The sequence below is a fragment of the Paramacrobiotus metropolitanus genome, unplaced genomic scaffold (genome assembly GCF_019649055.1).
Source record: "Paramacrobiotus metropolitanus isolate TYO unplaced genomic scaffold, Prichtersi_v1.0 Parri_scaffold0000085, whole genome shotgun sequence".
Classification (NCBI taxonomy): domain Eukaryota; kingdom Metazoa; phylum Tardigrada; class Eutardigrada; order Parachela; family Macrobiotidae; genus Paramacrobiotus; species Paramacrobiotus metropolitanus.
Genome location: NW_026570305.1, coordinates 283995 through 294628, shown reverse-complemented (window position 1 = coordinate 294628; position 10634 = coordinate 283995). Strand labels below are relative to the sequence as shown.

At 42.2% G+C, this 10634-nt stretch overlaps 1 protein-coding gene across 1 annotated transcript; it reads right to left on the bottom strand.

The window, feature by feature from the left end:
- Positions 1-223: 223 nt before the first annotated feature.
- Positions 224-9021, bottom strand: LOC129596021 (uncharacterized). The gene is made up of 8 exons (XM_055493175.1): positions 8811-9021; positions 5248-5375; positions 5054-5141; positions 4816-4939; positions 4339-4520; positions 3943-4227; positions 3263-3673; positions 224-2600 (listed from the first exon to the last, which is right to left on the bottom strand). The coding sequence occupies exons 1-8, from the start codon at positions 8887-8889 to the stop codon at positions 292-294; spliced, it is 3606 nt and encodes a 1201-aa protein (XP_055349150.1). The 5' UTR covers positions 8890-9021; the 3' UTR covers positions 224-291.
- Positions 9022-10634: the final 1613 nt, after the last annotated feature.

Here is a 10634-nt window from a genome sequence, read left to right as displayed (position 1 = left end):
GGAGACTTGGTTTCACTTTCCAAGTCGACTGGAGTAACTTGGTTTGAAAGGATAAGTTCCAAGTATATTACTTGACTTTTTCCCCAAGTTTTTCGGAATAACTCAAGTTTTTAACTTGAAAAGTCGACTTCGCCAAGTTTTTGCCATCCCTAGCTTCTACATGAGGTTGTGTAAATACTGGAACTGGACATAAAAGAAAGTTAGAGACAATCGTGTTTATTGATAGAAGCATCGAAGGGAGAAGAGAGCACGACATACTGTTTCGATTACTAATCCAACAGTGCGAAGGTTCTAAAAACAGTAGCACTTTACTGATCGCGCATCATTATCATAACTCTGTCCTTGGAAACAGAACGCTTTATTTTCGTTGCCCGTAGCAGTGAACGCCGTGACATTCCCTTTAAAGTTGGTCAAACTGTATGTTACGAGCGTGCAGCCGACCGTCACAATAGTTGAGCTGAATTTATCCTGCAAATGAACTGACAGATCTCCTTGTTCATCGACAGCTATTGTCGTCTCCCCGTTTGAATAATCCGGATCCAGCCACAGGTATGCACACACGGGCTTCCGCGGAACCTTTTCTCCGGCGTACAATGTTGGCATACTTGTTGAAAGTGCCCGCCGTTTGAGAGAGCAATAGCACTCAACTGACCGTGCAGTATTATCGTAATTTTTATTATCAAAGATATAGCGACCATTTACCTCGGATGGGCTGAAAGGTGCATAAATTCCTTGGAAGTCGGTTACCGAGTAGATAGTTAGCTGGCATCCCTTTGTAACCCTTGCAGAGCTGACTTTATCATGAATGCTTGTATGCAGGTTGGCAGCAGTTCCTCTTCCGATTGGTATTTCGACTCCTGTAAAGTTTGGTTCCAACCAAAGAACAGCACACAGTCCTTCCTGCAAGTTGGGACGCTCTGCACCAATATCTGGTGTGAGTGCTTTATTTTCCGGATTTAGTCGAGAACAAAAACACCGATATGATTGTGCAGTATTGTCGTAGGATCGGCCTTGGAAAGAGTAGTGCAACTCGTTCTCTACAGTTGGGCAGAAACCCGTGGCGATTCCTCTGTAATTTTTCGAGCTATAAAATACCAGTACACATCCAAGCGTGACCTTAACGGAGCTGACACTGTTTATGGCGGCTTCGACGATATTGCCTTCTGTATCGGCATCTATATACCAGGAGCTCCCTTCGTAATTTGCATCCAGCCAAAAAAAGGCACATCGTGGAGCCTGGGAATAACTTGTCTCAGAAGTGAGCATCAACGTTGGGTCTCTTGGATGATTTGAACTGCAAAAGCATTTAATAGATCGCGCCGTGGTATTCCCATCACCCTCGAATAAAAAGAAAATATGACTTTCATTCACCGGAGAATAAACCGTTGCCTTTCCTTTGAAATTGATTAGAGTGTATGCCACTAGTGTGCATCCCGGTGTAACTTTAGCTGAACTAAATTTAGCATGGAGGCTAGCATCTAGATTGCTTTCTGCACCATTATTCACCAATGTTTCTCCCAGTGTAAAGTCCGGATCTGTCCATAGAACGGCGCACAGTGATTCCTGTTGACCTGCAGCTTCGATCGTTATTGTAGGAACCGACACTTGGTGATCACGACAGTAGCATATTAGCGAGCGTGCAGTATTATCCCAAGATTTTCCGAGCGAGCTGTACCATCCATATCCATCCCGGACAGGAGTGAAACTCGTCATATTTCCGAGAAAATTTATCTGGCTGTAAAGTGTTAATGTACAACCAAACGTCACCTTGACGGAACTGATTTTGTCCTGCATAGTTTTGTCCAGATTAAAATCACTGTTGCGAGCCACTACCGTCTCCTGTGCAGTGTAATTTGACTCCCACCACAAGGTAGCACAGACCGATTCTTGTATTTCCAAATCAGTTTGTTTATGTGGAACAGCGGCCACGATTTTCTGCCCTCGTGAACAATAACATCGCAGCGAACGGGCAGTATTATCCCATCCTTGGCCTTGAAACGTGTACCAGCGATATCCATCCTTTGTTGGGCCAGTTGAGGTAAAAGCGGTGGAAATTCCACCATAGTTCACATGACTATATAGCACCAAAGTGCAGTCCAAAGTTACCTTAGCGGAACTAAATTTATCTTGGGAAGTTTCGTATACGTTGCTCTCCGTTCCTGCCACGACTGGAGTCTCTCCTTTTGTATAGTTTGTCTCGTACCATAAGGTCGCACACACTTTGTGTTTGTGCGATAATTTGCGCGTATTTGCAGAACACTTATCCAGGAAGCCACTTGACTGCCAGTAGCATCCATTAACATCGCACAGGTAAAGGAATCCGTTATCGTACAGTCGTAGCTCCGGCTTTAAATGGCTGGATCCATCAGTACCCGACCACCAGACATACGACTGATCCGCCGCATATGCCACTAGATTACCTGTCCCATGTAGGGTAATGCTGGTTATTGCTTTCCGGGCCACTGCTCGAAATGCTTGCCGATTATCACATCTTCGCCATACCACAATCGCTCTTCGTTTATGTACTGTCACGCTAAATTCTTCATTGTAAGAGAGGTATGTGGATGAGAGGTCCAAGTTCTCTCCGGATTTGATGATCACTGTTAACAAGACATTATTGCTAGTTTGGTTACTTGTCAATTTCAGAAATTTTAAGGTGTGCTTAATAGGCCGGACAGTTTGCAGGCGTAAACATCTTTTCAATTTATTCGTCATCGTACACGGTTAGTGCTAAAACTACCAATATGGGATCTGTTTGCTAAATTATTGCAATTACAGTTAATTTTGTCGACATTGTCGCTGAGAAAGTCGACATAAATTTGACTCAGATAAGTCAGAACTCAGACCCCATCCGATTTTAAAAATGTCATCGTTTTTGCTATCTTTGCGGTACTTGAAGTAGTCGTCGTGTACCATCACCTGTGTAGTAATTATTTAGCTCCCACTCATTACCACTAAGTCTTATTATTTCGAAGAAAGACGAATTACTAGGTGATGACGATGTTTGTTGTGCTTGCTGTGGGTAATTATAATTATGACTTTATGGGATACATAAATAATTATTACTAAAGTACTGTACAAGTACTGTTACACTGCTTTTGTCCAGACTTTTGTACGGTGTGAATATACTGTACAGTGTAGGCGAGTGAGAGCTAAAGCCGATCACGTTCAGTCAGCAGCCTGGCCGCTACGCCGGCCAAACTTCGCCGCTACTTTTCGTGCAGGATACTATTAAAACTCAGAGTAATTACCTACTACTTACCTCGATATTTGTACGTTATGGATGGGAAATAGTTAGTAGTTCCGTTGCAGCCGCGAATATGATGGCCGCTAGAGCGCCAATAACATCCGTGTGCGTAATTACATAAGTAAAAGTATCCCGCGTCCGACACGAACAGTTCTGAGCCTTGATACCCCCATGTTTCAGAACCCCAGTATCTGAGTGGCTGCGATTCCTTTGCGCTCACATATGTTTCCATTTCAAATTGCCCGTCCTCATTCAACACTGCTTTGACTTTCGGAAAACCATAAGTAAAAGTAGCGAATACAGACTTCCCGTCACATTCGCGATACATTACGAGGTTTTTATCGGTTTGCAGGGTTAACCTGTGAGTCTTTAACGGGGAAAAGTAATCCTTGCCAATTTCAAAACCTTCACTGGGTCGCAAAGCCACTGAAAAGCAGAATTTATTGATGTAACCTTATTTAATTTACAAAAGCGTATGAGCAGTCTTGAGAACGCAGACAATCTTATATATTTATGATGCTGAATGAAATGATGTTTAACTATGCCGGCTCCAATGATTCTTTTTCACAGTTACTGTTGTCAGCCTTTTTTCTTGCACAGCCGCTATTTTGTCAATAATTTCGTGCTTTACATCGCGAACAAAATGTTATACGCCGTTCAAAACGATTAAGATGCTCTTGCATAAGTGTCTGTACCTTTCGAGCACATTGTATTCTCTTGTAAATATTTTGTCCAGTTAGTTGATTTGATCTGCGATTCGTCTAAGCAGCCATAAGCAATCTTGATTTTCAACACATCCAGGTAGCTTATGCCATATTTCTGTCCAATGCACTGTGCTGGCTTTTTGGTGGGAATTATGGTTGGTTTAGTCGTGTCTTTGGAGAAAGCAAAAATTGGATAATGCATAATTGAAGCGTAATCGTAAGGCAGGCCAAAAGTGCGAGTATTTCGCACCCGAATTTCAAAATTGTGCCAGTTTTCTGGAACGCAAAAATGGATGAAGTTTACAGAGTTGTTGAGAGTATTATAGGGTCACATTTTGGATCGTTTGTGACAGTTCATACGAGACAACTAACAAGTAATGCGCCTACCTTGTGGTATATTTTCGTAAATAACCTTTATATACTGGTCACGATCAGGACGACTCATTTCGTGGCAGAAACCTAGCGCATGCATTGCTTCGTGCTGAATGTCTCCCGGGTCTGAGGCGCATGCGGGAGCTAGCCGAATCAGCTGCCTACCGCTCGTCTGACGTCCGATATAGGATGAGCATCTAGAAATTTAAACATTGTGTGAGTAACGGTTTGTCATTTTGTCATACGTAAATTACTCACTATTAAGTTAAGAACTACTACTTTGATCAGCAGCCACTCGTCTATTAACCGAGGAATTCTAATTAAATAAACAAACGAATAAAGCCCTATTGCTGCTTGTGAATCAAAGCCGCGAAAGGACTGTTATTGCGAAAGGTCAAGCAACAGCGGCAGTATGCACAAAACATATCTGCTGCTTGCACAGTAGAGTTGCTGTCAGGCTGTGCAGAGCTGTCAGGCCGTGCTGCGACTTACTCTTTGCTGCGGACGAACTGCACGTAGTCCCGATGGTGCATGCGAGGAACGAAGTTAATGCAGTTCCCGGTGGTTTTAGACATTTTTTCTAGGGTCGTTTGGATGGTAAATCTTTCTTCTTCAGCTGTTAAAAGTTGAAATACGTTTCAGCATGCTACTTATTGACAACTTAGGTACTTCAACTTAGGTACTAGGTACTTCAGTAATATTAAGTAAAAATGATGAAACGATTACTGACTGAAGGCTGTGCTGATTTCAAAAGGAACGATTCCACTGGGCCAACGCGAGTACGAGGTGTCAAAAAAGTTATTATCTGTGTGCGACGCCTACAAAATAGGGTAACTGTATGCAAAACTAAACAAAAAATAAACATACAGCCACGCTGCAAAGCGAATGGTTCTACACAGTTTCCGCCGTTGTGGTGGAACTGACATTCATCTCGTTCTCAGCTAGATCGATGCCCAGGATGTCTTCCTCGAATTGCGGCTCAGCCGAAGAATTATCAGGCGGCTTTCCGGCATATCTCTCCAAGATTTCTGGAGAAATGTACGCTTCCCAGTCTAAACAAAAAATGTTTTAATAAGAAGCTGTTTTGTACTTCTATGTTTGTGGCATCGGAATTTAAAGATATTCGACCGAAGCGTAGCGAAGGTCATCTATGTTCAGCGAATATGGAAAATGTGGTGTCCGTCCGTCGGTCACCGCCACCAAATGCACATGTGCGCAGTGGCCGTTTCTTTCAAATGCACACATGCGCCGTGGCCGCATATATCTGTACTCCCGGCCTATGTAACTGGTGCTATCCGTCCGTCGGTTACCGCATATGAAAGTGAATAGATACAGTGGCCGTTTATACTCACGATACATACAATTTGTGGTGTCTGTGTGTCGGTCACCGCCACCAAATGCACATATGGACAGTAGTATTTGTTACTGGATACACACCAGCTCCATGGCCGTTATACTAACGCCCCATGAACTTGGTGGTATCGTCCGTCGGTTACCGCACACAAAACGGAAAGGGCCCGGTGGTGGCCGTTTATACACTCACGGCTAGTAATAGCCGTGGTGTTATTTCTTTGGTTCCAATCCCCTTTGGTTCCGGTGCGCTATTTACTAACTAAGTATTATCCTTATGCAGATGTTTTTCCAAAAATACTTTAGAATACTTGAGCCGCTCGATGATAAAGCACCACCTCGTACGGAAAAAAGTAACACGAAGCTCCATGTGCGATGTTTGTAATGTGTTGCGTATGCGGCGAAATAAAAAAAGCCAAAACTACATCCCTTGCCATTTCTGTGATAGATAAAATTTAAAAAGTGTTGTCTAACAATGCCTCTACGTAATACCGGCACAGTCATCTTCGGGCTCTGCTAACCGTCCGTCGTAATTTGTCCCAAATATATGCCGCCCTCTAGGTTTTCTAAAATTTGCGACTGTGACCGGTAGAAACGTCCATCAAAAACTCTTACCAGACTCTCTGTTGCCCCCTCGCCTGACCATCGTTGAAGAGGCAACCTTCGGCAAGAACGATGAAATGAGAGTTTCACACCGAAATCGTAATTTTTGAACAATTGCCGTAATCTATTACCTTTACATATAAATACCTAAATTGCAGCCAGCGTAGACTGAATATCACCAAGACGAAACAAAATCTTCATCGAAAAATAATTCTTATATTAGAAAAATTACTTAGAATGAATGAATCAGAATGAATTCTGCTAAATTAGAAACATTATTGAAAAGTTGCCATGTGTGTGTTGCTTTAGGGAATTCAAAAACTTTCTGAGATTCGAAATGTGATTCCAGCATGAAGAACTTTACTTGCACAGCTAAAGAAACTGTCCGGGAAGAATTTACGCAGTTGTAAGAGCAACGAAATGTTCGTATCTGTCTGGGCGGTTTTACCGGTTATGGATTTTTGGTGTACTTTTTTGTTGTATGTACCGGCTATAGATTTTTGCTGTAACATCCATTTTACTAATTTGCGGTAGCTCTGCAGAAGATAAAGTGCTGTAAACGAGTTCAAAATATGCTAATAATTGTAAACATCATATAATGCAACGGCACCGGAAACGTCCTAAATATGAATCTGTCTTATATTTATTACGTCTATCTTATATAGGGGAAAAATGTGTCTAGCCGAACCAATCCCTTGTACTTCTGATGTAAGCCAGCTGGTGGTTTACGTTGTGGCTGCACAGCGTTTTATGTAAAGCGCTGCTATTAAGACTGTGCGGCATTGACGGTACATGTGGTATTAGCTGCACCAGGCAGGTCCGGGCTATAATACAGTTTTAGCCTGTTTACCTGCAGTTGTACGAGTGCAGCTTACCTGTTATCAGTACCTGCAATCTTAATAGCAGCGCTTTACATAAAACACTGTCAAGCCACAACGTAAACCACCAGCTGGCTTACATCAAGTACATTGGTTCGGCTAGCTATATTCCTGCTACGCTTCGGTCATGCAGTGCCCGCCAAAAGCGAGTGCACTTTCCTAGTACACATTTTGCACTGATTCTTCGAATCCGCCCTGAAACATTGTCGAGGCATATGATTGTATAGGCATAATATGTATTACTAAATCTTAACATTTAGTACTAATATTACTAAATATAATATTACTACACCTTAATATTAGTATTATTTAAACCTTAAGGTTTGGTAATATGATGGTATAGGGTAATGTTGTGCCAAGTGATTAGACTGTAAGGAGGAGTGGGCACCCCGCTACATTTCTGCTACTGGTCCATTTTGCACTTTCCTAGTACATTTTGCACTGAAATCCGCCCTGAAACATTGTCGAGGCATATGATTGTATAGGCATAATATGTATTACTAAATCTTAACATTTAGTACTAATATTACTAAATATAATATTACTACACCTTAATATTAGTATTATTTAAACCTTAAGGTTTGGTAATATGATGGTATAGGGTAATGTTGTGCCAAGTGATTAGACTGTAAGGAGGAGTGGCCTCTCCGTTCACCCGCGCACAGGCGGCTGCTAGGTTGTTTTGCTGTTTTTGCCGTGTTTTTCTCCATCTACCAGATTCTAAATCTGGTAGATTCTTCAGTTGCTAGATTTCGTCGTCTGAGCTGGATGTGCCCCGCAGCAAGGTGCTGCGGTGGCCTTTGATGTGATGTATGTGAGGGAGATAAAGTGTGCAGTGTGTTGGCGTTCAGTTTCCGTTTCTGTTCGCGCACAGGGGTGAACTAGCCGTTCATCCCATGTTAGAAGACAAAATCAGACAAACTGCGGCAGCAGCAATACCAATTAAAATATCAATGACCGCCTCGTAAACACAGCATGGGACGGCTGTTGTTGTTGCCATTTGTGTTGTACTGTACTGCTGCAGCTTGCCCAAATTGTGTATTTCGTATTACCTAACTGCCGTTTTGCTGGTCTTCACATAAGACAACCATGCCGCCGAGAACGATGTTTACGTGCGCCTAATTAGCTAAATCTGGGATGGCCCTGGTTCGTCTCAAGCGTTTCAAGTTGTACAAAATAACGAAACTCACGGCATGCTTAATCACAAGGTTATTCCAGAGCGGAGCAACGTTTGCAGCTAGGATTGAGAGAAAAAGAGGATAAGCAGAAAAACAAGCACGTACTTAACTAAATTCCAGAAGTACAGAGCAAAAGCGGCGAATTTTAACTGGTTGACCTTTTGGGTGGGCAAAAAAAACAATCTGGCTTTTGGCAACAAAACTTTCTCAAAATGTTCATTAGCTGTCAGAATAGACTTTGTTGTTCTATTATCTTACCTGATTTCCTATTTGCCGCCCTTAAACAAAACGTGAATGCTTATTTAAGCACTCGAAAAATTTCAAGCTAACCAGTAAGTAATCGTAATCAGCTCATGAGCATGATCAGCCAAATAAAGCACAAAATGCTTTATAAAACTTAGTACTAAGTCTCTTACTAAGACTCTTAGTCTTGCAATAATTTGTATCTGTGGCTGTTTTTGAGACGGCCCGTCTCTACCTGTTGGTAATTCTGAAGCAGTGCAGCCTCTGCACCACGCCAGGACGACAAATGTACTCCATACAAACGACCGGTTCATGATATTCCACCGTAAGCCCAACACAATTTAAATTGTTACTCGTATTTTTAAAAAAATAACAAAATTAATTTAAGTATTCATACCGAGTTGGCTACTGAATACCATACCACTGATTAGATTGATTTAACTGAAGAATTGCCTACAGAAAGATCTTACCTATTATTAATTTTCTTCTAACCCACTACAGGAAAGCATAATCGCTGCAAAATCTTTCAGTATTTCCGGTGAGCTGTACAAAACCGATGCTTATCCATGGCTCGCCTTCCGTTATCTTCTATCAGATATCGTCAGAGTGCAAATTGCGCAGTTGCCGTTTGCGCAGTTTATCTGCGCTTTGTCCGAATAGCCACGACAAATCACAATTTTACCGGAATTACAAAGTACACCTAACTTCCCATAAATCATAAATGCGTAATCCACTGCAAAGTATAATCGCTCAGAGTTTTTTTGGTTCTGGTGCTATGTCCGGCGATGTTTCTATTAGATCCGTCCCATGCTCGCGACATCCGCCGCAAAAGCGCTGGTTGGCTCAAGCACAACGTCTTGATCTCAGCTCCAACATTGCGCGCTGGTGCAGTGCTGCATGCGCATGGCTGTACTTTACGTAACGTACAGCCATGCGCATCGGAAGCTAACCGCACGACAAAGGTTCCAAGAGGAAACCGGCGAGAAAAAGCCCGCGGAATATTTACCCCATCAAATTAGCATCGAAATCCAACGAGGCACCTATTGAGGGAACGGTGCCGATTGGGACCAATTAAATTAATTTGGGTCGAACTTTGATCCAAATTTTATTACACCTCGACCGCCTAGGAAGGTTGATTCAGTATAATGTTACTAAGGTTGTTGTTCAAACGAATAATTTTTAAATTAAATAAAACTGTGTATTCATAATTCTGTTTAATAACAAACGCGTATTCCTTTGCTTAAGAAATCTCTAAAATTGCTGTTCTAAACAGAAAAAGGTCACTGCCCTCTATTCTTCCTGACTACGGTGGTTCTTCCTTCTTACGAATCACAATTTCTTAATTAGGTTGGATTTTGCGCGGGGTGCAACCTTTGCATCCTTTGTATTTTTGAAAAGTAATGCACGGACTGCGCACACGATGTGTGGTTTTCGCTGCTCGCCTTGACCTTAATTAAAAATCATCCCAGCTGCTGCACGTTACACATCTTAATTGCGCAAATTGGCTAACCAAGCCGATCATTAAAGGCGAGAACAACAACGCGATAGTGCCACAAATTGTGAGCAGGAGTGTGAAGCAGCTCTGCACACCGGCAGTTAGCCTTCAACACCGGCAGTCAAGCGCGACACTGTCCGTCAGCGAAAAAACAACACAGAATGAGATCAGGTACTGTACACACAAATACTACACATCGCTGTCAGCGCCAAATGCAATCGACCGGCAAATCACATACAGCACACCGGGCATTAACCAAATAAAATCGGCAAATAATATAATTTCATCATTAGCCGATTCATGGATCTGTATGCGCATTGTTAAGTGTTGTCTAGGGTTACACAATCAGCTGATGTCTTGTCTATGATGGGCAAAATGGGAGGCGGAGTTTTTACGGTGGAAACACCACGAGGAATGCTGTCGAGCATATTAACCGGCTTCCTGCTACGATTTTACCGTAATTTTTTATGGAAGCCTAAAGATTTATTTTATTATTATATGTTAATTTTCGAATTTTACATAGTTGACGCTATTATGCTTTATATGGGCACTTCAAAGCGGCGG